The sequence below is a fragment of the Umbelopsis ramanniana genome (genome assembly GCF_025399195.1).
Source record: "Umbelopsis ramanniana AG unplaced genomic scaffold K450scaffold_7, whole genome shotgun sequence".
Taxonomy (NCBI): Eukaryota; Fungi; Mucoromycota; class Umbelopsidomycetes; order Umbelopsidales; family Umbelopsidaceae; genus Umbelopsis; species Umbelopsis ramanniana.
In genome coordinates this window covers 413,514-438,707 of record NW_026252093.1, presented here as the reverse complement: position 1 = coordinate 438,707, position 25,194 = coordinate 413,514, and the positions used below count along the sequence as shown (strand labels likewise).

The window sequence follows — 25,194 nt, the reverse complement described above, 5'->3', positions numbered from 1 at the left end:
AAATCGTCACCCTTCCATATACACTGTCTACTCTTTGTAATTATCCAATGTTTATGTTCATACATTGAAACAGTAAAAATACTTTCTTTGACCGATATGGGATGAAATGGGATGCCAATAGAACGTGGTGGGGTTTGGAGTGCCTCACATTTGGAAATTGTGACGGTTTTGCCTCGGTGGCTGAATTGAGCCATTCAGATTTTAATTTTTTGTTCCTCGGTGACAAGCTCATTCACTCAGCAATGGTTTCTGAAACGACAAAGAAGCGACGTTTCGAGCAAGAAAGCAAGTCTCTGGCCGTAAAGCCAAAGATATTCCATCCTTTTAGAGCTATTGGATATATCACGAACGATGTCCCCGCAGCATTTGATGCTCGTGGTCAAGATTTCTTCATGACTACCTGCGTTGGTAAAAACTTTCAAATCTATAACGTAAGTTGACTTTGCATGCATTTACTCGAAAAAAGCAGTTAGTAACTTTTGGAGCAGTTGAAGAAGATGAATCTACTACTTGTTGGACCTCAGGCATCCGCCCCCCTCACTGCGATCGCCACAATGAACAACATTACCTTTGCCGCCTGTGGCAGCTCTTTGATCATATACAAGCGAGCCAAGGAGGTAAATTAGCACATAAATCGATGGTCATTATGGGGGAAACAAAAGGGCTAAAAGTCTTTATTCTAGATCGGTAGAATCACAAGTGATTCTGAATTTGTGATCCTACAACTGGTTATATTTGGTGGACATATTCTTGGGCTGTGCGACGACAATGTCCTCAGAATGTGGGATTATAAAACACTAGGTAAAGTAGATTTCTTGTTACATATCATTGGAAAATACGGATTGCTCATATCTCTCCGGAAATAGAATTATATACACAGGTTGAATTTGGCGAGGACTTCACAGCGTCAGCAATTTTACATCCCAGCACATATCTGAACAAAGTTTTGGTATCCAGTACCCAAGGAACTATGCAAATATGGAATATGAGAACAAATCAGTTGATTTACGCTTTTAAATCCTTTGAATCTCCCATCACCTGCCTTGCACAAACCCCTGTTGTGGATGTCGTTGCCATTGGCTTACTCAACGGAACTGTCATACTTCACAACATCAAAATGGACGAAAAGATAGATACCGTACGGCAGGATGATCGGGTCACTGCCATTTCTTTCAGAACCGGTAACTCATCTTTTCCTTTACATGACTTTGAAAGGGCAGGATTGCTAATTATGCATCACTTTCAGATGGGCAGCATGTCATGGCAACAGCGAATATGCATGGCGATATCGCCTTATGGGATCTGGAGAAACGGACATTAGTTCATGTCATGAAAGGTGCTCACGACGCAAGTATCTCTTGTCTTCAATTTTTGAATTCGCAACCCATATTGGTGTCGTGTGGATCTGATAATGCTGTTAAGGTAGGCATGCCGGCTATATATGTAGAGTGCGGCTTATTCACAATCTAATGCCGGAATTTTCTTTAGCAATGGATCTTTGATAATTTGGATGGTACTCCTAGACTTCTCAAATCTCGTTCTGGACATCATTCACCACCATCTCGAATTCGTTATTATGGTCAGGACGGTCACTTCATCTTGAGTTCTGGACGGGATCGATCACTTAGAGCATTCTCAACCATAAAGGATGCCCAGACTGTAGAGTTATCACAAGGTAGGAAGCATATGCATATGTCAGTTGTGACGGGTAAGCTATCGTAATCAGTCCCGGATACTAACAATGTTTGATATACTTAGGTGCTTTGGCCAAAAAGGCTAAAAATTACAACCTGAAGATAGACGAATTGAAGCTTCCTCAGATTACACAATTTGCTGCATGTAAGTTCATCATATCCCATCATTATCTGAAAGGGCAAAAGTACTGAACCTATATGGCCTTACTTCAGCTGAGCGCAAACAGAAAGAGTGGGATAATATTTTGACTTGTCATTTGAACGACAATGGCGCTCGTTCGTGGTCTTACAAGAACAAGGCCCTTGGCAAGCATGTGATGCAGACTAAGGATACCAGTGCAGCAAAGGCTGTAGCAATTAGTAGCTGCGGTAACTTTGGCTTTGTAGGATGCGCAAGTGGCTCCGTGGACATGTTCAATATGCAGTCTGGACTGTACCGCAAAACTTTTGGCGGAGAATCAGGTATGCTATGGTCAAATTGCTCGAAATGCAGGTTTGCATGTTACTGACTGCTTCTCACGCTAGGCCATAAGAAAGCTGTTACAGGTGTTGTTGGAGATAATCTCAACCGATATTTGATTACAGCCTCCGTAGATAGAACCATTAAGGTACTGTAGTGAGATGTACTGTCGCAGTGACCATCACGATCATACTGAAATAAGCACTAACGCGTGATCATTTGACTACAGATTTGGGATTTCAATGCCGCAACACTCCTTCACACCATTGCTTTGGAATCACCAGTTGTTACTATGGAGTTTCAGCGAAATAGTGACTTACTTGCAGTCGCTTGTGACGATTTGGGTATCCGAGTTATCGACATCGAGACCCAGCGTGTTGTAAGAGAATTCTGGGGACATAGAAATCGCATTACTGATATGGTGAGCGATTTTTTTTTCTGATACAATATGATCGGTGACAGGCTATTCATCCTTCTCATCTGCTCAATAGACTTTCAGTTCTGACGGACGATGGATCGTGTCTGCATCTTTGGATGCAACTGTCCGAACTTGGGATTTGCCGACTGGCAACTTGGTCGATGTATTCAAGGTAGACGATGTAGCAACAAGCGTCACTTTCTCGCCCACTGGCGACTTTTTGGCCACAACACACGTCGACAACGTAGGCATTTTCCTATGGGCTAATAAGACCCAATTCAGCAATGTATCTTTGCGATCTATCACAGACGATGAGGTCGCCGAGTTGGTGTCTCTCCCCACTGCCTCTGGTTTGGATGAAGGAGTCGAGGTTGAAGTCGATACTGGTGCCGATGAAGATGATGATATCGATTCAAAAACTGAGCAGCTTGCAGATGATATGATTACATTGTCCCTGTTGCCTCGCTCCAAGTGGCAGAACCTTCTTAATCTCGAGACAATCAAACTACGCAACAAATCAAAGGAAGCACCTAAAGCACCCGAAAAGGCACCATTCTTCTTGCCTACATTGCCTGGTGTAGTATCCAAGTTTGTCGCCCCTGAAAAGGTCCCAATGACTGAGGACGACAGCCATTTCAAGAGCAACTTTTCAAGTGATTATCAGCACGAGACTGAATTTACTAGACTTCTACGTGCTGGACATGACAGTGGTGACTGTAAGTACTTGATTGGCTAATCGAAATGGAGAATAATATTAATGTTTTCGGGATCCATTTTAACTTTGATTTTTCCTCTGCAGTTTCTAGTTTCATCGATTATATGAAGACATTGAATCCTTCAGGAATCGACTTTGAAATACGATCCATGACTTTGGATAGCGAACTTACTCTGCTAAACTATTTCCTCGAAGCAATGGAATATCAGCTTCGAACACGACGAGATTTTGAACTGGTGCAAGCATGGATCAGTGCTTTCTTGAATGTCCATGGTGATATCATTGTTGCCAACCCAGGTTCAATCCAAGATAGACTCCAAAACATCCTTCAATCACACCAAAAAGAGTTCACTCGTCTATCAGAACAAATACATTATGGTCTCTGTCTTATAGACTTTATCCGCAAAGCATAATCACAATAAATTCATCCAGATCACATAATTCACTTTTATTATATTGCAAGTTTTTTATAATTACAATTCTCTATTTTTTGTTGGTGGGCACCTCATCGATTGCTGTATCATCACCTTGTCTGCTCAACAGAAAAGCAACCAAGCAAGGAGGATGAGAAATCATAATTCCATCATTTTATGCAACTTTTGAAAAATAGTTACCTACAGCTTTCTCTTCTTGCTCTCCTGGGGTTTTGCCTCCTTCTTTGGCTTTCCAGCTCTAGCTTTCGGTCCCCAGTTGGGTGTAGGGTTAACCTGGTATCTCACCAGCTTAATATGTCGAGAAGGGGGTATAGCATCCTGGTGACGAGTGAAGTCAGCTTCAAACTTTGCTGGTTGCGCTAAAATTTTACGCGCGGGACTAAGTTCTCCAATATTTTTCATGGTAACAGGATACTTCTTCACCTAAAATTGAAATCGAACCTAAATCAAATGCAACCATAGATAAAGCGAAAATGGATCGTCCTTACCCATCCCTTCATGATATCCCACATAACGGACGCTGGTGCGTCTGTCTTAATTCCTTCTGGTTGACAATGAGTAGATGAAAACTTGTAACCGGCATTGAGAATAGCAGAGCTGAATAATTGAACAACAACATTTTTAAAACAAGTAAGCTCTGCTATACATTACAGTATCCTTTACTTACCATAAATCGACCATCGGGATAGAGTTACAGTGCAGCGTTCCGCACAAGTTACCAAGTGTCCAATAGAAGGGTTGGTCTAACTCCTCGTTTATGACTGACAGCATACCCTTCATTCTGTCGGATGTTCCAAACTTTTCCTCGTGATCGTTGACGTGTTGCAGCATCTTGGAAACAAAATCCTTATTGTGAATAGGCGCAACCCATGTAGGCCCTCCGATGCGGTGGTTTTGCTGACAGTTTTCACAGTTGGTGTTGACCGTGGGCCCTGTTCCAGGTGTGTATCTGGATGCACCGTTATCTTTCACATGGAGCTTCGACAGAGGTTGCGTAACGAAAGCATTGCAGCCATTGCAATCGTATACCATGCCGATTTTACTTTTTAAAGAACAATTACATTCAGTACCCTTGTCTATCCATCAATCTTTTCACTGGCCATTATGCCTTACCTTGCAGATTTCTTAACTTCGGCTGGTGAGTCGTAAACTCTAATGAAGAGTCTGACGTAAAAATCGATGCTGCAGGACGCCAGAGGTTCAATGTACCGGCCATATCTTGCTGCTGAGGTTTGAATAGTGTTGAGAACCAGTCTTAAGGCCATTTCGTGACAGTACATGCCTCTCAAAGGCATACCGCCATATTTTGAAAAGCAGGTTTCAGGATACATTGATCCAGTCAAAACAGCCAGATCAGTGCAAGTAACACACAGCAAACCGCCTGAAGTTACGGCCTGCACAGCACCATCAATGAATGGAGCAGCAGTTCCATAAGGATCCAGATCAATGACATCAAACTTTTCTGCCGCACCTCTTGCGTTGTACATCACACCTAAAGCGTCTCCTTGATTGGCGTGTAATAAATCTTCGCTGATTTCGTTAAACTTTGTGTTGCGTTTGATTGAAAGAACAGCGTCTTCCAATAAATCATTAGCAACAATCCGCTTTACATTGGGAATCTCCTTTGCGTAACGAACTGATCGAAGCCCAGTTGCGGCTAAGGCCTCCAAGATGGTGAAGTCTGATCTGCTCAAAGAATGATGTGGCTATATATGATCAACGTTAATTTTCCGCAATTACTTTAAAAGAACAATAGAAAAGAATGTTTAACCCACCTTGTCATCAACCGAGGCTTCTTGACCGGTTTCAGCAGCTAGGAAGTATGAAGAATTAGTCTCGTAGTAGGCATAACAATCCAAACAATAGTAGTGATAAAAGGAATTGATCGGTAATTCAGTATACCTTTCTTTGCCTTATTTGCTCTCTTGCGCTCGAGTCTCTCGCGCTGTTCTTGGAAGTAAATTTCGCTCCATGTTGTAATGGCAGCTATTGACATGTCACGGTTGAACTCTTGGACTGGGTTGTAGAAAACTTCGTTGTTCTTTGGAAACAAAATAGTAGCTTTGCCTTCTGTCACAGTATTATACTGTGAGACGTCGATCTCGGTCTGGCCATTTTCGGTAGAAGACATAGTATAACGAGCTCTTTGCAGCAGTCTTGGACAATAGTTCAAAGATATCCTGCGTAAACTCGCAATGAGCATTCACAATCGATCTGAAATAAAAAAAAAATTTTGGCCGTCAAGCCAGTTAGCCGGACTGGGCGGACTCACTCATCTCAGCACCGGTTTGCGCAAAGTCACGAGGTCGATAACTTAGACGAACCTCATTTTTAGCATCTTTTATTCTTTTTCACTAATGTCCACTCACGGTTTCCGTGCGTTCGAATCCACATCTCGTCTCGGTGCCCGCGAGCAAACAGACGAGGAGCGTTATGGAATCCCTGAAAACTTTCTAGAAATTGAGGTCAAAAATCCTCAGACCCACGGTATGCACAGATGCGTTATCGCTGCGCAAGATAGCTGTTACGATACCCTAGTGGGCAAGAAAGCTCACACTATTGAATCTATTATCTACTCTAGGGTTTGGACGCAAGATGTATACTGACTATGAAATCGTTGTGCGGGTAAATATTCCAGCTCCTAGCTCACAAGTCATGTACTTGGCAAACTTGGTATACGTTATATCTGACATTTTGATATCTAGACAAATATCCCGGCTTTTAAGCTTAAGCAATCGTCTGTACGAAGGCGCTACAGCGATTTTGAGTGGTTCCGTGATGTACTAGAACGAGAATCCTCGCGTGTCAACATTCCTCCATTGCCTGGCAAGGTCTTTACAAATCGATTCACCGATGATGTTATTGAACAACGTAGGGAAGGTCTGGAACGCTTTCTACAAGTGTAAGTTCATTGAAGCCGCTTAAATTGTGAATACTCTCCTGTGTTACTGACTATGGTTAATAGTGTTGCTGGTCATCCACTTTTACAAACGGGTAGCAAGGTCTTGGCTCCATTCGTTCAAGATCCGAACTTCTCCCGTGATCAGTACCACTATTAACAAAATCTATTACTGACAAATCTGTCATTTTGCATTTGAAAACTGCGATATCAGCTATTCACTTTCGTTTCTTAGTGCCAATTGACCGGTGGTACTACGCTTTCATATTCTTCTAAACAATTACTTTGTTATTCACTTTTGCCTGTACGATCGGGAGCCATTTCAAGAGAGAAGTTTATTCACCAAATTTTACGATGAATCTGGATTTGGTTTGAACAACCAAAATAAAAACAAATTTAATCTTTCTAAGTATCCGTTTGAGGTTCAAGATGAAACAGATACATGACTGGAAATCCACAAAATCATATAATCGATTATGTCATGAGTTAAAGGTCAGTGCAGAAAGCAATCCGTTCTTACTACTGCGGACTTGTACTCTGCTTTACTTTACGCAGTCTGGATGTTATAATCGTGTGTGTGTCCGCCACTTTCGTGTTTCATCTCTGACGCACTAAGATATAGCCCAAAGAAGAACGTTACAGTGGACGAAAAGCGATCAATTACTCTCAGTATACCAATTGTTACTCATCACATCGAAATGGAATAAAAAGGCAAACAATAACAATAACAAAGGACAAGGAGGAAGGGAAATGGGAGTAGATTGTTTCTTTCAGTATGGATTGTTTATTCGTGCTATATGTTCTTTTGTATCTTTGATCTTGGAAATCACTTGGGCGTATGCAATAGCTATCTCTTTAAAATCTGGTCCCTGTGAATGATATGCCTCCATCTTACTTTCAATCTCATCTATCTTTGCTTTAATTTCACTGTGCTGTGTTTCCAACGATGATCTGCAGTATTGAAATGATCAGTTTGCGTCCAGCCCTCGATATTGACTGTTTCATTCATACCTGATGACTTGTAGTGCCCGCACTGTGTCTTTATCGTATGTTTTCAGATGAATGGTAGCATCCAATACACTGGAATCATGCATGCTTAGATCACGATTGTTATCCAATGTTTATGTTGTAGTTTCCTACCTCAGTTTCAATGTTAACGACGTTGTTAGCGTTTCCATATATTTTTCGAATACATCAAATCTGTGCAGCTCCTTGCTCAAGATGACATCTGATATCAACTCAACCATAACGTTCATTGTCTTGTATATTTCCTGCAGGGAGAAGAGGAACACGAATGGTATAAGTATCCGGAAGAAATCATATACATGCTATATTAAAAACTAGATACCTCAAAGCCGTCAATATTGTCATTCGCTAGTTCTTGTCGCACACTTGTCATGTAGTGCTTTGCTTTGGATAGTTCCTTTTTTTGAGCTCTGATAGTATTCTCAATCCAGTCCAATTTGCTACTTAAAGATTCATTTTCGACATTCATATCCAAGTCTTCTACAATTGAGATGTGTAAGCAAATGTGAGAAGTACGAACCGTCATCTAGGTAGTTACCTCGTCGTGCAATGCCAACCAGGCCCAACTGCAAAATCTTTTCTCCCTTCTTCTGTATTCGATGATCTATCTCCTTCAAAGCTACTGCTGAAAATTTCTGATTTATATGGAGAGTTCATGTTAGCGATGTGCGCTCCTTAGGGTGAATATATTTGCAACGTACGAATTCAATGTCTTCGTTTTCCTCCAGTCCATTGCTATTTTCATACTCTCTTTCCAGCAGATATCGCAAACTTTCTGAAGCCAATATTTGATCTTCAAAATATACAATGCGCGACTGTAAGTTGAAATGGTGTGAGCATTGCGGAAGCTATTGCAATAGTTCATCGGATTACTAACCGAGTGAATATGGGTTTCGCGTTCTTCCGAGAACAAGAAATCTTCTAGTTGATTCAGGAACTCTGTAGGGCTACATCCCGCTGAAGTGTCAGACATGTTCGACTACAAACGCGACTTTTTTTTTTTAGCATCGTTCGAATTGAGGCTGCCAGATCAAACTCCGGCGAGTGCAAAAAATTCGGTTGAATTGAAAGTCTCGTCCTTCAACATTAAAGGCGCGAAGAACAAGGGTCAATAATGGGCTAATAGATACATTGATATACTCGTAGGAGCTTTAGTGCTTTAATTAAAACCAATTGCATGTGCATCTTCAACGGTAGGAACTATTGCCCTGAGGCAAAAATAACTAGATGGATGTTGCGTGACTTGTACACACAATATTTGCCAATATTGATCACAATTACCTCGCCGTTTTTAACGTTGAAGTTAAACTCAGTGCTTAGTTCAAATTTCTCTGGTACATATGATATGCTATTGTCAATTTGCTCGCGATGGTATAGATCGGAAACGTAAATTTGAATATACTCCGTTTCACAGGTGCAAGAGCCAAAAGTTCGAACTTCCCATTTCATGTTGGAAACCAAAAATATAGTCGCGACATATTTAAGTAGCATCAATTCATGTTCTCTTAACTTATTTTGATTCATTCGATGCTTTACAAAGTGAACTTAATGTTAAAATATACAATAATTCAGTGGCTGTGAAATCGTTGGAAGACTTAGGAATGAGATGCACATGAAAATCAGCTTTCCATATTGGGAAATTCGGGCTTGTTACTCCGCCATCAACCCATACCGTCGTCTCTATTAATCAAGAAGTCGATGGAGTATATAAATTCGACTTTTACAACTTTCACTATCATTCCTAAGTGTATGGTGAGGAAGAGGAAAGTGTAATACATCCTCAAAACGTTGTATCACATCGGTAAGTTCGCAAACGGCTTTTGGTATCAAAGCATCAAAAATTTGTGGACTTCGTGTGACCTGTTTCTGGTTGGTCTTTCCAAATGCAATCCATGTCGTCTTCGATGGCACTACGAATAACTGATTTGCCTCAAGAAATTTTGATCAATATCTTTAAGCGATTGGATATTGACGATGTACTCGCACTAGAGCAGGTACTAATCTTCATCTAACTCGACATCTCCAGCGCTATAGTTAATGACAAACCTAATGTTACTTTACAATTAGACCTGTCAAGTGTTTCACGAAGCTATACAAGACTCTTGGGCTTGGCATCAAATTTACCACCATCGATATGGCAATTCTATCCAAAAGGCTGATCAATATGAAAGGGAGTGGACATGGAGACAAAAGTATGAAGAAAAAGGTAAGAATATATTACGGTGAACACACACATATGCAAGTCGTCTAACAATCTTATCTAACAATCTTAGCCTCCTTAAAATTATCTGTGGCGAATGATTTTGAAATCGCCCATTTGAATGGCATACACTGGCGCAAGTGTGAATCCAGTGAGAGCGAATATGGTAGCATTGCCATGATGCAACAAGTCTGTTGGTTGGATGTATATATCGTGTCACTTTGTCTGTATTTTGAGCCGCCAGTCATCATTAACTTGTTTTCACTCTGATAGGCAAACTCTACTATCCGTTCAGTCTCCCCGGGAACGTATCGAGTGCTATGGCGTATTCGCGTATGGGATACTGTCTTGAGAAATCAGCAAGTGGACTTCACAGCTATTCCCCAGGTAAGCCACAGATTTCAGCTTAGCCCTTTACTTTGCAATCTTTTTTCTCGACATTGACCTTTACCCCGCTTTTCGTCAAGGTCGATGACACTGGTGTGATTCCCCGCGGTTCGTCCATTTTTACATCTCCACGTGGCTGGTTTTCAGAGACCGAAGTTCAAGGAAGAGGCTGGGCGGTAATGGCTCTACCTTGTAAATTGGTTATCGACAAGGAATGGGGTCTCACGGATGTACGAGTATCAGTAGAAAGAAAAGATGATCAATGGAAAGGTGGAATGGTAAGAAAACTTTATGTTGAACATATTCGGATTTATCGCGTCTCTTAACGTAGGGTTTTAATCGCATCCTATTGAATAGGACTTTGATTGGGTACAACTACAGCGTATTGACAATGATTTGCCAGTAACATCAAGACTACGAACTTATAAACGGGTGCGGGAGCTACGAAATAACAGCCGCTTTAGAAATGAATTTAGAGTTGAAGACCCTGGCTACCCCTCTTTCAGCCGCTATATCATCATCAGCACTGTCCTCACTTACTTTTTATTTTGGCTTAAGCAACAAATTGTGCACTGATTTACATTCCACATATACCATGCAACAATAGCATATGTACATACATTTTACAATAGTGACATGCTCACCCCACTTCTGCTTCTACTTCTTTTTAATTTTATTGCGCTAAATGTACACTGTGTCTTCTTATATGACGAAATAAATATCCGTCACTTCCATAACGAATTATTTCCAGTATTCCTGGATAATTTTTTCTTGCTTGAATCTCTTTTCGACCATCCTAGCAACATCTAACGGGTACAACAATATGAATAACACAGCATCGTCAATAACTCAACTTATTCAAATTACTTACCTTCTCCATAGTGAGCTGCGATATCTACATCATCTGGAAGTTGATCATGCTTGGCGGCCTCTTCTCTTGTCAAACAAATAACGTTTGTAAAACCGAGAGGTTTTCTTCTATCCCAGCGGACTAACGCGGGCTTATCAGCAGGGCCAGACAAGATACTCTTTCCTAACCACATCTCTTCAAAAATATAACCAACATCTTTGATATCAAATGGAAGCGTTCTAGATGACAATATGAGCAACAGACTTATCTCGTGATCATGAAAGGAACAATGGACTTACTTCTGATTAAATTGGGCCCCCTCTCTGACTAGCAATTCCTTATATATCTTGTGGTATGTGCTATCGCGATTCTTTACAGCCAATGGCTCGAAATTGGGCCAATTACCAAGGGTAAGGATAATATGTGTGGCCAATGCCATTCCGAACATACTGGGAATGGTTCCCAAGACTGGTAGAATTCGAGAGCGAAATTCGGGAAGAGCAGCATAGTCATCAGCGTTTCCAACCTTTTCCTCCTCTGATGGCGACTTACATTAGTCAAAACAGCATCGATATATTCAGATATTTTATGATGATCTCACTCACCTAACGGTAAAAGCTTCACATGATGAGGCTTCTCTGTGGAATATACCACAGGCACTCCAGAAACAATACCTCGCTTCTTCAATTTCCTTCGCACAGATCGCGCGAGGGGATCCTCTATACATTTTATCAATTACCGCTATGACAAGGCATACTATTTTACAGAAATCTGACTTACCAAATGTATTGCTCACATCCGCAATTTGAATCCTAGTAGGATCTGCTTTAGCACCAGCACCCATTGAAGCCATTACTGGTAGCTTGTGTTCGTAACAGTACTGAATCAAGTCAACCTTGGTTTCAATATTATCAATGGCATCGATAACATAATCAGGATTGCCTACACCACGTCCGTTATTGCTGCATGAACATCAAGAAATTTGCTATTCACAAGTGTTTCTCAGCTTACCTGCTAGTAACTCGCTAGCATTCTCGGCAGAAAAGAGCTCTATTCTTGCATCTATTTTTGCTTGTGGCACGATTTCTTTGAAATGTTTTTGAATTGCCTTGACTTTTGGTGTACCGACATCAGCTTGAGTAGCAACAGCATGTCTGTTCAAGCTGCTCAGTGTGACCTGGTCGAAGTCAATGATACGAATTCGCTCAACTCCTGATCTTAAAAGCATCAAGGCTGCCCATGAACCGACACCGCCAGCACCCACAACGATAACAAAAGATTTTCTGATCTTTTGGACGTTATCTTCGCCGAGAAATGCAATGTTGCGAGATAACTGCTCGTGTATGAGTGACTCTTCAAATTCTTCTGCCTGAGAAGATTTTTTGCCAAAGCTGTTTTCGTTCAAAGGTAGAGTTCCAAACGATGTGAGCTGTGTTGAATGAATAGGAGCCGCAGCTACTTCTTCTTTGATCGATCGAACTTTTCTTTGTCGTCGAACTGCTTGGAATCCCAATATGCTCGTTGCAGTCAGAGCTGAGGTAGCCACCACAGTTAAGGTCAGTCTCACTGTATCTTGGTTTCGACTCAGAAAGTGAGTTAGCCGCTCGGAAAAGTCGGACACTCGGTCAGCGAACGACATTGTTGTTTAGTGTGCTAATAAACGCTTGCTTGATTTTTTTTTGGGATGGCAGTCAGCAATCCGTCAACGCTGAATTAAGTGACAAAATTTCGTATTTGATGACGTGGCGCGCCAGATCCGCTGGGTTTGTTGGAATTGAATGTTGCTGGACTGAAGTGGTCGAAACGTGTTCATCTGAAAACCGTCTCTGTCGATCTTTGACCTTTGTTCACTAGCAGCATGAGCTACGGAAAGCGAGACGAAGATACCGGTAACTACTTTTTTCCCATTCCATTTCTCTCTCTCCTCCAATTCTCCCGGTCTTTCGGTCCTTGTTGTAAATTACAAAGCCCCCCCCCGCCACTTCATCTGCACCTGAGACGACAACTCATTTTGGGGTCAGACATACCCAACATGTGTGAACAAGCGCTGACCTTCGAGTACATCTAAACGAAAATATCAATACGCTACTATGATTGCCGTCATCGGGTTCAAACATTCTAGCTTTTTACTTCGTGCCTGCACGCGCTAACGCTTTAATCTACTATATGCAGGTGAAATTGGCCTTTTTTACCATCTTGATAAGACTACTGTCTTGCAAGAGGCGCGTGTATTCAACGACTCACCTATCAATGCCCGAAAATGTAGACTACTTCTCACCAAAATCATTTACCTGCTGTATCTTGGGGAGCCTTTCAATACGAAAGAAGCCACTGAGCTTTTCTTCAACGTCACGAAGCTTTTCCAGTCTAAAGATGTAAGCGTATAGAGACGATCCGATTTATGCACTCGACAATGGTTCTAATTAGTTTTAACGCTGGACCTAGACCTCACTTCGACAAATGATGTACTTGGTGATCAAGGAGCTATCAGATATTGCAGAAGATGTTATCATGGTCACTCAATCATTGATGAAGGATATCCAAGCCAAGCAAGAGACTAGTTATCGCGCTAACGCCATCAGAGCTCTATGCCAAATTACTGATGTATGTTCACTTAAAATTTGCATCGCCTGAGGCATAATCTTTATCTAATCACTCATTATGCATTTCAGCCCTCTATGATTCAGGGTATAGAACGTATCTTAAAGGCTGCTATTGTTGACAAAACTCCATCTGTCTCTTCAGCGGCCTTGGTGTCCTCTTACCATCTTTTTGCTGTCGCAAAGGATGTTGTTCGACGATGGGCTAATGAAGTTCAAGAAGCTGTCCATGTCAAGTCATCTTCTGGTGGTCTTTCCTCCATGTCCAACTACATGACATCCCTAGGTGGAGCTCAAAATCAAACACAAGTTGTGATCTCAACTAGCAACATTACCCAATACCATGCTCTTGGCCTCTTGTATCTGATCCGCCAGCACGATCGCATGGCTATCACAAAATTGATTCAGTCATTTGCTGGTAACAAAAGTAGTGGTTTGTTGGGCGGCGGTGGTAATAGTATCTTGAAGAACTCTCCTGCTGTATGCTTGCTTATCAGATATGCTTGTAAGGTTATGGAAGAAGACCCAAGGTTAGTACTCAGCAGCAAAAATGGTGATCTTGTTGTAAGCGTAAAACTAATGGAAACCGTCCACAGCACTACAAGACGCATGTATGAGTTGCTTGAAGCTTTCCTTCGACATAAGAGCGATATGGTCAACTATGAAGCCGCTCGTGCCATTTGCGAAATGAACGACGTTTCTGCTAAGGAATTGTATCCTGCCATTTCAGGTCAGTATACAAGACAAATTTCTCTCTTCAATTTATGATATGTGCAGCAACTGAAATTGTGTTATTCCATACTTTAGTTCTCCAACTCTTCCTATCATCACCAAAGCCTACTTTGCGATTTGCAGCTATTCGTACTTTGAACAAACTTGCAATGTCAAAGCCCAACGCTGTCTCCCCTTGCAACTTGGATATGGAGAATTTGATTACTGATCAGAACCGCAGCATTGCAACCTTCGCTATCACAACCCTACTCAAGACCGGCAACGAGGCTTCTGTTGATCGATTGATGAAGCAAATTTCTGGCTTCATGAGCGAAATTACTGATGAGTTCAAGGTCATCGTTGTTGAGGCCATTCGTTCATTATGCCTCAAGTTCCCTGCTAAGCAAGGAGTTATGCTGACATTCTTGAGTGGTATCCTTCGTGACGAAGGTGGTTACGACTTCAAGCGAGCAGTCGTTGAAGCAATCTTTGATCTTGTCAAGTACATCACAGACAGCAGAGATACAGGTATGTTGGTTTTTATACAAGAACTCAAGTGTTACGTTATGACCCTAGAAATACTAATATGCTACTGATTTACATCACAGCTCTGGCCCATTTGTGTGAATTCATTGAGGACTGCGAGTTTACCAAACTTTCAGTGCGCATTTTGCATGTTCTTGGTGTGGAAGGTCCTAAGACCGCAACTCCTACCAAATTCATTCGATACATCTACAACAGAGTCATTTTGGAGAACTCTATTGTTCGTGCTGCGGCCGTTAGTGCTCTGGCCAAATTCGGTGTCAATGTAGAGGATACCTCAGTCAAGAAGAGCGTCCGTATTTTGCTTACTAGATGCTTAGATGATGTGGATGATGAGGTTCGCGATAGAGCAACGTTATACTTGAGTCTTATGGATAACGATGATTGCGCAAAGCGTTACATCAAGGATGGTGAGTTGAGAACTATAAACGCACAATGTACGCAAGGGGTCAGTACTCTAATCAAATCATTGTCATTTTGTCAGACTCTACCTATGCATTCCCTACTCTAGAACGTCAACTCGTTGAATACATCAACAACACCAACGCAAGTGTGCAACCCTTCGACATTCACAATGTACCAAAGATCTCAAAGGCACAAGAAGAAGAAGAACGACGCCGTAAGTAGTATCTCTTTAGAATGCTCGTGCTTCATTTGGCGGATCACTGATAATATCATCGCAGGTGCACGAACCCAGGAAATCTCTTCCATGCCATCTTTGGCAGTTCCTTCACAACAACACCCCAGAACACCAGGCACTCCTGCCACTCCAGATTCACTTGGTCCAGCTTCACCTGCCATTGGCTCAAGCTATGACCAGCAGCAAGTTTATGCCGAGCAATTGGCTGCTATTCCCGAATTTGCCAGCTTTGGACCACTTTTCAAAAGCTCTGGCAAACCCATTGAACTTACTGAAAGTGAAACTGAGTATGTCGTCCATTGCATTAAGCATACATACAATGAACACATTGTCTTCCAGGTAAGAACGCCAATGACAATGTCATCCTATTATATCCGTTATGACACCCGCTAACACAACGACTTTTTCACAGTTCAACTGCACAAATACACTCAATGACCAACTGTTGGAGGATGTTGTGATGATGATGCAGCCAGATATTGATGATTGTGGCTTGGAACAAGTCGCCAGCATCTCTTCAGCAAAGCTGGAATATAACGTTACCGGAGTGCTTTATCTAGCTTTCCAGAAATTGGCTGCTGATTTCCCCATTGGTAAGTTGTTGATTGTAGAATGATTTTGACATGAGGGATATAGACTAACAGTGATGATATTTGGCAGCCACTTTTACCAATACTCTTAAGTTTGTGGTTAAGGATTGCGACCCAACCACTGGTGAACCCGATGAAGAGGGCTATGAAGATGAATACCAAGTTGAAGACATCGATGTTCTGACCGGTGACTACATCCAGCCCACTTATATTTCCAACTTTGCTGAAGTATGGGAGCAGCTCGCCGAGACCGAAGCTTTGGAAACATTCGCTTTGGAAAAGGACAAGGCCCCAAGTTTGAAAGGTAATAGTTGTGTTCATAGATTCATCTGGATTTTTGGTCATCATTGACTTACCGTCTTCTGCCTTTTTAGCTGCATGTAACTCCATCATTGACCTGCTTGGCATGCAAGCATTAGAAGACTCTGCATTGCCAAAGTCCAACACTGTACATACATTGATTCTGTCCGGCATGTTTATTGGTGGAATCAAGGTATTAGCAAGAAGCAGGATGACATTTAGCCCGGCCACTGGTGTGGCATTTGAGCTTGCCGTACGAAGTGAAGACGAAAATGTTTCTCAGATAGTATTGGGAGCTATTGCTTAAGAACAACGATACAGCCCATTATAATGATCCATCCCCAACCCACCCATTTCTTAAAGAATAATAAAAAAGAGAAAAGATTGTGTTTTTTTAAAACTGCACGCATTTGTTCAACTCTCCCCATTTATCAATCTTGCACAAACCAGAGATGATAAAGATCTTCTAACTTAACGGGTTTCTGCCAATGCCTGCAAACCATGGTTATCATTTAGTCAATAGTGAGTTCGAAGTCACAATATATTCGAAAACTGTAGGTTGCGTAGCGCACCGATGTTTTTTATTTTGATACTAAGTGCGTCAAACTGTCTTCGTATAATTTGTGAACGTGCTCAGGCTGAGCTTCACTCCATCTTCTATCCATGGTAAGTACCAACTAATAGATGATGACTTTGAACATTCTATTTGCAGTAATATTACATCGTTTACGAAATGGACAGACTTGATATTAGAAGCCATCATTCTACAAAACGTTCTTCGAAACCAACCTTACATACTACCAGTGGTTCCAGCATCAATGCGTTATCTCAGCAACGCTACTATAGCAAATATGGATCAGATAGTTGATTCACTGTCGCATTTATTCCAATGAAGCATCCGATGTTTGTTAGGAACCGATGCCAGATAATTCTCGACACACAGAGTTACTTCGACCTTCATACCTGCTACGACTCATCCAAATGATGTGTCAATTGAAAATGAAAGTCTACTGCATAGTCCTCGTTAAGCCGGGCCCGAGTAGTGGGAAGGGGTTATCGTACAGCTTGAAGCATGTTCCAATAAATTTGCGCGTATATCAACATCAAACATCCCTGTATGAACTCATTCTCCAAACGATTAAGGATAAAACTTGCTCCATCAGGTACTAGTAACGGTGCTTGAAGAGGGGAAAGATATGGAGCCAATCGGATATACCTGGAATATACTTGGAGTGATAGAAATCAAGACGTTCTTGTGTATCAAGGGTTAAAACATCCAGCAATGCTGTGAATATTACTATTCTCATTTGCGTGAAAGGTAGTAGATTAGAGATGAACACTATGCATGCTGTTGAGAGACACGCCGCAAGATTTAAATTCTGTATTGTACGGAGTGGTGGAAGGTCCAAACTGGTTTTGGCTCAGCGATACGATGCTTGTTGAAAAGAGACCACCTATAATGTTTCATTATATTCAAAGCTTACGCCAGCAGTAGTTTCATCGCAAGATTTTGATGAGAAAGATGAGGCAAAGTACGTTGCATAGAAAGTCAGAAGTGAGATTTCGTCAGCAATGTAATCAGAAGAGTGATATCGACCGCTTGCCACGCCTCTATGTCGTTTCATTCAGCACCCACGTTTTCAAAGAAATTCATGAGGCGAATTTCGACGGGGTAATGCAGTCACAAAAGGGAATATTGAAACTTTATTCCACTTGCACCAGTACGCCCATGTTTCGCGCCATATTGTCAGAGTCTCGTCCTGCATTTCACAAATTTACTCGAAATATGTCTTCCATGAAAGCAATTGTAGTCGATAAGACCGGTGGTCCCGAGGCCTTGCAATTCAAGGACTCTCCCAAGCCCAAGGCTGAAGCTGGTCAAATTCTTGTCAAGAACCATGCAATTGGTAATTGTCTCGGGAACGTTTGGCTCTTCATGTCTGACCGTCGTTCTAATATCAAGGGTATCCTCTACTTCTTTTAATTTAATTTGTAGGAGTCAACTATATCGATACCTATCATCGCAAAGGCATCTATCCAATGCCTACTCCCTTCATTCCCGGAGCCGAAGGGTAAGTCAACCTCTAAAGCAATCCAAATCCTTTTCAGACTCCTATATAAGGTCTACATGGCCTTTACTGTATGACTGTAAACTTGTAGTCGCTATGGCTAATCACTTCAATCTACAGTGCAGGTGAAGTCGTCGAGGTCGGCCCTGACGTGACGGACTTCAAAGTCGGTGACCGCGTTGCTTACACCGGCAGTAAATCCTATGCTGAATTCACTCCCGTTCCAGTCTTGAGTGCTGGAAAAATCCCTGACAACGTCTCTTACAGTGATGCATCAGCATTGCTTTTGCAAGGTCTTACTGCTTGGACCATGGTAAGAGATGGATATCCGGTTAAGAAAGGAGGTAAGACGTGTGTTTTATGACGGCTCTAGCCTTATTGAATGCATTGCTTATTCATCGTATCAATTTCCGACAATGTAGACTACGTTCTAGTACACGCTGCTGCTGGCGGAGTCGGTTTATTGTTGTGCCAGATGGCCAACTTGTTGGGAGCTACTGTCATTGGTACTGTCAGCAACGATGAAAAGGCAAAACTTGCAAAGCAGAATGGTGCCCACCATATTATCAACTACAGTCACGAAGATACTGTCGCTCGTGTGCAGGAACTCACTAACGGGCAGGGCTGTCATGCTGTCCTTGATGGTGTTGGTGCTTCTACTTTTGAAACATCGTTGAAGTCCGTTCGTCGTTTGGGTACTTTGATCAGTTTTGGAAATGCATCGGGTGTTGTTCCTCCAGTAAGTGAAAGGGGCTTTCTTCGCTGTACATGTCAACAACCATCGGAATTTGTGTTAAAGCTTTCATTTTGTAGATCAGTATCGCTATTCTTGGAGAAAAGAGCATCAAGCTTATGAGACCTAGATTGTATGCTTATATCGCTACTAAGGAAGAAAAAGATAAATGGTGGGGTGAGCTGTTCCAGCTCTTGGCCGACAAGAAGCTGAACATCCAGATCTATAAGACCTACAAGTTGGAGGATGCAAAGACTGCTCATACTGACATTGAGAGCAGAAAGACTGTCGGCAAGTTGTTGTTGGAGTTGTAATAATGCATCAAGGCTTCAGCTTGCAAATTTATGACAAAAATCCAAATGACAAAATAAATAACCCCTAAAAAAAAACGCCAATACTCTTTTTTCATTCCAATGTCCACACTGGAAAGTTTATTTTGCCGTAGGGCAAAATGTTAAATGACAGAATATAGCGCCAATAACGAGAGATGACAATATTATCACCAGCCGTTGTGGTCTTTCATAAACTCTTCTTCCTCAGGTGTACTTTTTCTATCAACGACCTTATTACGATGGGGATATCTTCCGAATCTGTCAATGACGGCTTTATGATCCTGAGCATACTTGGAAAACGATTCGAACAATTCCTTGTACGTCTAATAGGGGAACACATGTTAATGTCACGGTAACACTGCCGCTCTCCACTTTCGACATGCACTCACGTCATTGCTTTCTTCAGCCAGTTGCTGGAATTTCATCACAGAGAGTGCTTGGTCTACCTTATCTTCCGAATGCTCTAATGGCTAGTATGTTTGCAAAATCGTGTTAATAGCGAGAGGTATCATGGGAATTAACCGCAAAGAAGCAAGCGGAAACTCCTTACCATATAAAGCCATGCTCGGTGGACGGGATGCAGCTTATCCTCATAACCATTTTCAAACGCGTGTCTAGCGACAATCCTCGCTTGCGGGTCTGCTAGGATGAAAGGAATTGGAGAATCGCGATATATATTTCTTGAAAATTGGTCTAGCATCAGAACAAGCGATAGAGTTCCCTGAAAAAGATGTAAGAAGGTTAGCCATGTCAGGCATGAATAGGACACTGCTAGCTTTGTATTTAATGCTTACGTTTGGAGTTTTTGTGAAATCCGAAATGAGATTTCCAGTATTCAAAATATCTTGTATGGGTTTTCCAAAGTCCTCACTGAATGGGAACAGATAGAAAAAATTAGTGACAGCACATAATGCAGTTTTTAAAGTGATCTTCTGATTATACCGTAGCCGATTGTCAAATGCCTCGTCCTTCCCAAACCATTTCTTCATCAAGTTACCAGATACTGCCTGGCCAGGTACCCATCCTGTTTTAGGTTTAGTAAATGGATTCACCTATACATAGCCCCCTTTTTATTCATAACTTCATCAGTAATCTTTCTTACCTTCAAACCATGCTGCGAGCACGCTATCTTGTAGCTGGCGAACTAGATTAGCATTCATGGTGAATGTCGAAATGTGTTCAACTTGAGAGAATTGTGGGGCTGAGTTAGAAAAAAAGTTTGAAAACAGGAGGAGTGGTGTCGAAGCACAAAATGGCCTTGTGTCGACGGACGTGACGTTCGACCAAGACTTTTAAAAGCAAAAAGAGAATTACGTAGAATTTATAGTGTGTACATATCAAAAAACGCTCATACGCATGTCTTAGCGCGTGTTAATTCGGTATCGACAGAACAAAATGGTAAGTGTTTGTTTCAACCATAATCAAATAAAGGCATCCGGATCCGAAAGAATTGTGGTCCGAAGTGAACCGAAGGGTTTTCTGCATCGCGCATCAATCCTTTAAATATACCTACGTCACAACAGCACTCCACTCCTGTCACAGAATCGACTTTTGTAGACCTGACATTCTACCCACAAAATAAACCAATACCCGTTACACAAGTGAGCACGGAACCCGCCAAGCCAAGAAAAAGCAATGAAGTAAAGCGGAGCACTCGAGCGCCGCCCCTTGAAAAAAAAAAAAATTCAAGCATTCTAATAAATTAGAGGAGTTCTAGACGCTATGCTCCTCACCTTTTATCCGTATTCTTTATAGCTGAGATACCTTTGTCTCGGATTCAGCTGGCCTGACTCTCCCCATTCCTTTTGTCCACTTTTTACATTTCTACCATGGCCACTATGCAAGCTGCTGAGCAGACTAGAAGTCAACAGGCAACACCCAGACCGACTTCAGGCGGACGACCCTCAAGATCACCTTCTTGCTCGACCGTTTCATCAGGTTCCACCAATTCGTTGGCCACACCCACCAACTGGAAACCCGAGCCTCTGAGTACGAAGGATAAGCAACTCACAATGGAACGCATGATGATGAACCAACAGTCCCAACAACAGCAAATGATACAGCAACAGCAAGCACACATGCAATTATATATGAGCAACATTGTCTACGCCCAACACCAAATCAATATGCAGCAAGAGCATATGGCCCACGGCTGGAACGCCGCCCCTCCCATTGTACATATCCCTACGAGCCAAATGCAGCGAGCAAAGACCATTGATAAACATATCAAGGCCACCATGTTGCAAAGCGACGTACCTCAATACCAAGAGTATTCCCGTACTCGTCCCAAACCTCGTGTGGTTCCATCGCCTGCTTCGGTTTTTGCTCAGTCTCGGAAAAAGGCTGAGGAGGATGAAGAGGACGATAAACCTCTGGCTTATCTGCAGGATGCATCTGCTCAGAAGCTGCCAACCATCGTCAAATCACAGTCATCTCCTAACCTATCTGCACGAAAAGGCCCGGTGCCTACATTAAAGTCCCCCCCTCCTGCGAAGAGACCAGCTCAGAAGCCACATCGTAGATCACCCCTTGCTGAATATAATATAGTGGCCCAACCAGACAACTCGGTACAAGACAATGGTAAATTTCATTAAATGATGTCAATCCCTTACCATGTTTCAGAAATCAGATATTGATCCATCATTTCCCACCTCACTTTAGATGATCTGGACTACATCATTGACATGTATCAGGATTTTAAAGTTAGTTATGACACTGATCAGATTTCAGTGGTTTCAACAGGCTCCAAACCTGACTCTCAAAAATCTGTTTTCAGCTGGCTGAAAGGTACCAAGAAGGTTAAATCATCAGACCGCACACACTTTAAACGATAGATGCATGCACATCTCATCACTGCATACTTTTCATGCACTCAAGTTTTTTTCTTTCTTTGTACACGCATTCATCCGCTGAAGAGATGACTGGCTCATCAACAATAAAGCATTCATTAAGATTTTTATATAAATACCTCTGCGGTCTAAGAATAACTTGCATTTTTAAAATTGCAAAAAAAAAAAGCCCAAAACAAAGCAAAGGAAAGGAAAGCAAAATCAAGGTGACGACAGGAACGATCGACTTTCCAAAATGTCACCTTTTGTCTAATAAGTACGCAATAAATAACAAGGAAGGATACATGGATCTCTCTATTTGAATCTCCTGCCAATGTCTCGGAGTGATATTAAAGAGGCCTTTGTGAAGAACTCTTTGGCCCGATCGGTAAATGGCTTCTTGTCCTTTAGAAGTTTGAATATAGGACCATCATAGTTGTTACGCAAGTCCCAACTGACTGCTGACATGGAAGGAGAAGGAAGTGATGCTGATCTGAATGACTTTAAAGATACCGTTGTGATTTGAGAGACGCCGAATGAAGATGCGTCGGTGGTTGTGGTGGTGATGATATCAGAGTCGGTCAGCAAATTTTCACCAAGTTCTTGAAAGCTGAGCTCAGTACTAGCCCGATGAACAGGCAGCTCTTTTGAGGTGGAGATGAAGCGCGGGGTTCCAGACTGCCTGGGTGGTGGTTCTATTGGGCCTTTCGCTTCGAGTACCGGTTCCCTAGAAATTTTTGCAAAATGATCGACTTTATCGACATAAATATACCATTTCTCAGCGTCTTCTGTTGCGGCGATACCGCACTCTCGAAGTTGCAATTTTCCCCATTCCACTGCAGAACTGGATGTTGCAAAAGAACTTCTCGTTATGGACATTCGTCGAAACCGTTGCATGACTGTAGCGGCGTTTCCAAAACTACTTGATCGTCGACGTGCAGTGGGTGGAATGTCCGCCAGGGTTTCCGGTGCCTTTTTGGATGACAGATATCTCGCTAATCGATTTTGGGATATGCAAATGATATCTCCATTGATCAATGGTTTCGCCTGAGATATCATCATATCCAGACTTTCCGGTTCAGAGAGAGGCAGAGTGGATTCTATCAACCACGAAGATGATTCATTCCAGTCCTTGTTTTGTGTCAGTGTCAAGTCGTGTTGCTCTTTATTGCCCTCTTCCGATAATCTAGGTGATAGAATAAAGCACATGTCGCTATCTATAGGGCCGAAAACAGCCTCAATAAATATATTGTGTCCGTATTTCACTTGAGTGCTGACGACTTTGACGCTATCTGGTCGTCGTAGTCGCCATTGTGAAAATTGTTTTAAGCTAGAGTCTGACGCTGGTTCGCATAGTCCAAGCTCAACACTTTGCCCATCAGCTCGCGCTGCAAGGTAGGCTGAAGTAGCTACGTTTTTCAATCGTATCGCGTCACCAATCTGAATAGGGATCCATCGTTCATTCAGAATTGCTTTGACCTTGCGTCCTAGTTCGGATGGTAATAGATCATAAATAGGCAGTAACTCCAACCGCTTTATAATCTGTACAGTTTTTGAAGTACATAATTACAATGAATATCTCAACAAGAAATGCAGCACTCTAGCATCAACTTACATCCCAAAACTCAAAACGGGTCTCCGTGTTCTTTTGGTCGTACAAAAGTAAGTCATACGACGACTTTCGAGATATATCTTCTGGTTGGGAGACGACTATAACGGTGGTATATGAGCGACAGCTTAAGAAAGGCAGAGGGGACTTTGTCCTAAATAGTACCAACCATGCGATCGTTTCAAGTCTTCGACGGAATTCATGAGAGAAAGCTCTTTGTTTGCTTGTGCCTTGGCTAACATTGAAGCTGACTTGGATCTTCCTTCTTCTTCTATGTAGTCTTGGCTTACAATTTTTTTCTTCCCTGAAAAAAGAAATAGAAGCATAAGTAAGTGGTGAAAAGGTCGTTCACTGTGCCTAGCAATAGAGCATTCACCTAATGTAATCTTAGAAGGCACTAAAAATCCATAAGCACAAAATATTTTGTCAAGTGCCTCGTAGCACGAGTCCTTATTTTCTGGCCAAGGCGCTATGGCCAAGTGTAATTTTTGTTCCAGGGGCTGTTCTATCTTCATGGTTTGGACGAGTGAAAAATGAGCCTTTGCCTCGCATTGAACCAAGTTCAAGATTTTTCGAACGGACGAACCAGGTTGTGGAGTATGCGCTTCGTTTGTCATGTGAGGAAAGAGCATCTTGCACTGAGCTAGCGTTCGATACGCATCAAAATCGAGGTTATTCCAAAGCACATCATTTTGAACCAAGTTTCTCGTCCAATTTGACTGAGTGGTGATTTCAGTCACAAATCTGTCCTCTCGTTTGACCAAGTGACATAGTGGCAGTTTGTTATAACTTATGGCTGGTTTGGGAGCTAGCTCGCCAGCTGGAGTAATAGCATATCGCCACTCCAAAGCCTGTAATAATGCATCAGTGTCAGCATCGCTTAATACCAGCGGTTTTGTAGAGCTGCTGGACATAATTCAAATTCGTTAAGGACGGGAAATGACAGAAAACGACCGAGAGGGCTCGAGCATCTATCTGCTTTGCTCGTACGAAGAGGAAAAAGGAAATGTTGGCTCACTTTCTGTTCAGCTGCTCGCAAAATAAGGCTTGTCACACGCATTTTCCTCACTTGGGCGAAAGGGAATGATTGGCCGATCGGATGTTAAAACCTGATTCGGAGCACGGTTTTTCGATGAAAATCATTTTCGTCAGTGTT

At 42.1% G+C, this 25,194-nt stretch overlaps 11 protein-coding genes across 11 annotated transcripts; 6 read left to right on the top strand and 5 right to left on the bottom strand.

Moving 5' to 3' along the window:
• Positions 1–223: 223 nt before the first annotated feature.
• Positions 224–3,801, top strand: K450DRAFT_225840 (uncharacterized protein). Its single transcript, XM_051586455.1, has 12 exons — positions 224–431; positions 489–617; positions 684–801; positions 867–1,181; positions 1,247–1,422; positions 1,489–1,675; positions 1,759–1,839; positions 1,908–2,156; positions 2,220–2,302; positions 2,384–2,575; positions 2,646–3,288; positions 3,372–3,801. Exons 1-12 carry the CDS (start codon positions 243–245, stop codon positions 3,698–3,700), a joined length of 2,691 nt encoding a protein of 896 aa, XP_051448003.1. The 5' UTR covers positions 224–242; the 3' UTR covers positions 3,701–3,801.
• Positions 3,760–5,954, bottom strand: K450DRAFT_225833 (uncharacterized protein). The gene is made up of 7 exons (XM_051586454.1): positions 5,624–5,954; positions 5,497–5,534; positions 4,835–5,427; positions 4,389–4,763; positions 4,210–4,318; positions 3,902–4,144; positions 3,760–3,819 (listed from the first exon to the last, which is right to left on the bottom strand). The coding sequence occupies exons 1-6, from the start codon at positions 5,922–5,924 to the stop codon at positions 3,902–3,904; spliced, it is 1,659 nt and encodes a 552-aa protein (XP_051448002.1). The 5' UTR covers positions 5,925–5,954; the 3' UTR covers positions 3,760–3,819.
• Positions 5,955–5,982: 28 nt separating this feature from the next.
• Positions 5,983–7,080, top strand: K450DRAFT_225828 (uncharacterized protein). The gene is made up of 4 exons (XM_051586453.1): positions 5,983–6,208; positions 6,303–6,346; positions 6,427–6,623; positions 6,687–7,080. The coding sequence occupies exons 1-4, from the start codon at positions 6,079–6,081 to the stop codon at positions 6,778–6,780; spliced, it is 465 nt and encodes a 154-aa protein (XP_051448001.1). The 5' UTR covers positions 5,983–6,078; the 3' UTR covers positions 6,781–7,080.
• A 291-nt stretch (positions 7,081–7,371) lies between these two features.
• Positions 7,372–8,599, bottom strand: K450DRAFT_225824 (uncharacterized protein). The gene is made up of 7 exons (XM_051586452.1): positions 8,524–8,599; positions 8,348–8,439; positions 8,185–8,281; positions 7,969–8,126; positions 7,761–7,891; positions 7,632–7,700; positions 7,372–7,571 (listed from the first exon to the last, which is right to left on the bottom strand). The coding sequence occupies exons 4-7, from the start codon at positions 8,113–8,115 to the stop codon at positions 7,391–7,393; spliced, it is 528 nt and encodes a 175-aa protein (XP_051448000.1). The 5' UTR covers positions 8,116–8,126; positions 8,185–8,281; positions 8,348–8,439; positions 8,524–8,599; the 3' UTR covers positions 7,372–7,390.
• Positions 8,600–9,463: 864 nt separating this feature from the next.
• K450DRAFT_225815 (uncharacterized protein) lies at positions 9,464–11,043 on the top strand. Its single transcript, XM_051586451.1, has 6 exons — positions 9,464–9,640; positions 9,714–9,852; positions 9,920–10,050; positions 10,120–10,233; positions 10,314–10,511; positions 10,591–11,043. The coding sequence occupies exons 1-6, from the start codon at positions 9,530–9,532 to the stop codon at positions 10,807–10,809; spliced, it is 912 nt and encodes a 303-aa protein (XP_051447999.1). The 5' UTR covers positions 9,464–9,529; the 3' UTR covers positions 10,810–11,043.
• On the bottom strand, positions 10,759–12,763 carry K450DRAFT_225812 (uncharacterized protein). Its single transcript, XM_051586450.1, has 6 exons — positions 12,095–12,763; positions 11,864–12,025; positions 11,689–11,802; positions 11,383–11,620; positions 11,105–11,322; positions 10,759–11,029 (listed from the first exon to the last, which is right to left on the bottom strand). The coding sequence occupies exons 1-6, from the start codon at positions 12,720–12,722 to the stop codon at positions 10,959–10,961; spliced, it is 1,431 nt and encodes a 476-aa protein (XP_051447998.1). The 5' UTR covers positions 12,723–12,763; the 3' UTR covers positions 10,759–10,958.
• A 108-nt stretch (positions 12,764–12,871) lies between these two features.
• K450DRAFT_225806 (uncharacterized protein) lies at positions 12,872–16,877 on the top strand. Its single transcript, XM_051586449.1, has 12 exons — positions 12,872–12,972; positions 13,256–13,458; positions 13,529–13,687; positions 13,756–14,213; positions 14,280–14,413; positions 14,491–14,922; positions 15,003–15,347; positions 15,422–15,556; positions 15,621–15,916; positions 15,990–16,170; positions 16,238–16,471; positions 16,542–16,877. Exons 1-12 carry the CDS (start codon positions 12,942–12,944, stop codon positions 16,772–16,774), a joined length of 2,841 nt encoding a protein of 946 aa, XP_051447997.1. The 5' UTR covers positions 12,872–12,941; the 3' UTR covers positions 16,775–16,877.
• Positions 16,878–18,262: 1,385 nt separating this feature from the next.
• K450DRAFT_170377 (uncharacterized protein) lies at positions 18,263–19,583 on the top strand (the record flags this gene model as incomplete). Its single annotated transcript, XM_051584111.1, has 5 exons — positions 18,263–18,374; positions 18,464–18,539; positions 18,657–18,880; positions 18,959–19,275; positions 19,350–19,583. The coding sequence occupies 5 exons, from the start codon at positions 18,263–18,265 to the stop codon at positions 19,581–19,583; spliced, it is 963 nt and encodes a 320-aa protein (XP_051447996.1).
• A 92-nt stretch (positions 19,584–19,675) lies between these two features.
• Positions 19,676–20,866, bottom strand: K450DRAFT_225800 (uncharacterized protein). The gene is made up of 6 exons (XM_051586448.1): positions 20,704–20,866; positions 20,544–20,625; positions 20,396–20,471; positions 20,152–20,322; positions 19,991–20,071; positions 19,676–19,924 (listed from the first exon to the last, which is right to left on the bottom strand). Exons 1-6 carry the CDS (start codon positions 20,759–20,761, stop codon positions 19,769–19,771), a joined length of 624 nt encoding a protein of 207 aa, XP_051447995.1. The 5' UTR covers positions 20,762–20,866; the 3' UTR covers positions 19,676–19,768.
• Positions 20,867–21,185: 319 nt separating this feature from the next.
• On the top strand, positions 21,186–22,590 carry K450DRAFT_225796 (uncharacterized protein). Its single transcript, XM_051586447.1, has 2 exons — positions 21,186–22,181; positions 22,263–22,590. The coding sequence occupies exons 1-2, from the start codon at positions 21,431–21,433 to the stop codon at positions 22,433–22,435; spliced, it is 924 nt and encodes a 307-aa protein (XP_051447994.1). The 5' UTR covers positions 21,186–21,430; the 3' UTR covers positions 22,436–22,590.
• Positions 22,470–25,028, bottom strand: K450DRAFT_225791 (uncharacterized protein). Its single transcript, XM_051586446.1, has 3 exons — positions 24,208–25,028; positions 24,045–24,139; positions 22,470–23,971 (listed from the first exon to the last, which is right to left on the bottom strand). Exons 1-3 carry the CDS (start codon positions 24,950–24,952, stop codon positions 22,745–22,747), a joined length of 2,067 nt encoding a protein of 688 aa, XP_051447993.1. The 5' UTR covers positions 24,953–25,028; the 3' UTR covers positions 22,470–22,744.
• Between the last annotated feature and the right edge of the window lie 166 nt (positions 25,029–25,194).

Bases quoted from the DNA above. Each gene is read 5' to 3' on its own strand.
- K450DRAFT_225815 (XM_051586451.1), top strand. From the start codon at position 9,530: ATGCAATCCATGTCGTCTTCGATGGCACTACGAATAACTGATTTGCCT. The intron at 9,853-9,919 runs GTAAGAATATAT...TAACAATCTTAG, and splicing joins ACAAAAGTATGAAGAAAAAG to CCTCCTTAAAATTATCTGTG. The intron at 10,234-10,313 runs GTAAGCCACAGA...CTTTTCGTCAAG, and splicing joins ACTTCACAGCTATTCCCCAG to GTCGATGACACTGGTGTGAT.
- K450DRAFT_225800 (XM_051586448.1), bottom strand. From the start codon at position 20,761: ATGAATGCTAATCTAGTTCGCCAGCTACAAGATAGCGTGCTCGCAGCA. The intron at 20,323-20,395 runs GTAAGCATTAAA...CATCTTTTTCAG, and splicing joins ATTTCACAAAAACTCCAAAC to GGAACTCTATCGCTTGTTCT. The intron at 20,072-20,151 runs GTAAGGAGTTTC...CAAACATACTAG, and splicing joins ACCGAGCATGGCTTTATATG to CCATTAGAGCATTCGGAAGA.
- K450DRAFT_225824 (XM_051586452.1), bottom strand. From the start codon at position 8,115: ATGAATGTCGAAAATGAATCTTTAAGTAGCAAATTGGACTGGATTGAG. The intron at 7,892-7,968 runs GTATCTAGTTTT...TTCTCCCTGCAG, and splicing joins ACAATATTGACGGCTTTGAG to GAAATATACAAGACAATGAA. The intron at 7,572-7,631 runs GTATGAATGAAA...TCAATACTGCAG, and splicing joins CGGGCACTACAAGTCATCAG to ATCATCGTTGGAAACACAGC.
- K450DRAFT_225828 (XM_051586453.1), top strand. From the start codon at position 6,079: ATGTCCACTCACGGTTTCCGTGCGTTCGAATCCACATCTCGTCTCGGT. The intron at 6,347-6,426 runs GTAAATATTCCA...TTTGATATCTAG, and splicing joins ACTATGAAATCGTTGTGCGG to ACAAATATCCCGGCTTTTAA. The intron at 6,624-6,686 runs GTAAGTTCATTG...TATGGTTAATAG, and splicing joins CTGGAACGCTTTCTACAAGT to TGTTGCTGGTCATCCACTTT.
- K450DRAFT_225796 (XM_051586447.1), top strand. From the start codon at position 21,431: ATGGCCACTATGCAAGCTGCTGAGCAGACTAGAAGTCAACAGGCAACA. The intron at 22,182-22,262 runs GTAAATTTCATT...ACCTCACTTTAG, and splicing joins CAACTCGGTACAAGACAATG to ATGATCTGGACTACATCATT.
- K450DRAFT_225791 (XM_051586446.1), bottom strand. From the start codon at position 24,952: ATGTCCAGCAGCTCTACAAAACCGCTGGTATTAAGCGATGCTGACACT. The intron at 24,140-24,207 runs GTTGGTACTATT...CCACCGTTATAG, and splicing joins AGACTTGAAACGATCGCATG to TCGTCTCCCAACCAGAAGAT. The intron at 23,972-24,044 runs GTAAGTTGATGC...AAAACTGTACAG, and splicing joins CCCGTTTTGAGTTTTGGGAT to ATTATAAAGCGGTTGGAGTT.
- K450DRAFT_225806 (XM_051586449.1), top strand. From the start codon at position 12,942: ATGAGCTACGGAAAGCGAGACGAAGATACCG. The intron at 13,459-13,528 runs GTAAGCGTATAG...CGCTGGACCTAG, and splicing joins AGCTTTTCCAGTCTAAAGAT to ACCTCACTTCGACAAATGAT. The intron at 15,348-15,421 runs GTGAGTTGAGAA...TCATTTTGTCAG, and splicing joins AAAGCGTTACATCAAGGATG to ACTCTACCTATGCATTCCCT.
- K450DRAFT_225833 (XM_051586454.1), bottom strand. From the start codon at position 5,924: ATGCTCATTGCGAGTTTACGCAGGATATCTTTGAACTATTGTCCAAGA. The intron at 5,535-5,623 runs GTATACTGAATT...CATACTTCCTAG, and splicing joins AGCAAATAAGGCAAAGAAAG to CTGCTGAAACCGGTCAAGAA. The intron at 4,764-4,834 runs GTAAGGCATAAT...TTCTTTAAAAAG, and splicing joins GAAGTTAAGAAATCTGCAAG to TAAAATCGGCATGGTATACG.
- K450DRAFT_225840 (XM_051586455.1), top strand. From the start codon at position 243: ATGGTTTCTGAAACGACAAAGAAGCGACGTTTCGAGCAAGAAAGCAAG. The intron at 1,182-1,246 runs GTAACTCATCTT...CATCACTTTCAG, and splicing joins TGCCATTTCTTTCAGAACCG to ATGGGCAGCATGTCATGGCA. The intron at 1,676-1,758 runs GTAGGAAGCATA...TGATATACTTAG, and splicing joins GACTGTAGAGTTATCACAAG to GTGCTTTGGCCAAAAAGGCT.
- K450DRAFT_225812 (XM_051586450.1), bottom strand. From the start codon at position 12,722: ATGTCGTTCGCTGACCGAGTGTCCGACTTTTCCGAGCGGCTAACTCAC. The intron at 12,026-12,094 runs GTAAGCTGAGAA...GACGTGGTGTAG, and splicing joins TGCTAGCGAGTTACTAGCAG to GCAATCCTGATTATGTTATC. The intron at 11,621-11,688 runs GTGAGTGAGATC...AGTCGCCATCAG, and splicing joins TGTGAAGCTTTTACCGTTAG to AGGAGGAAAAGGTTGGAAAC.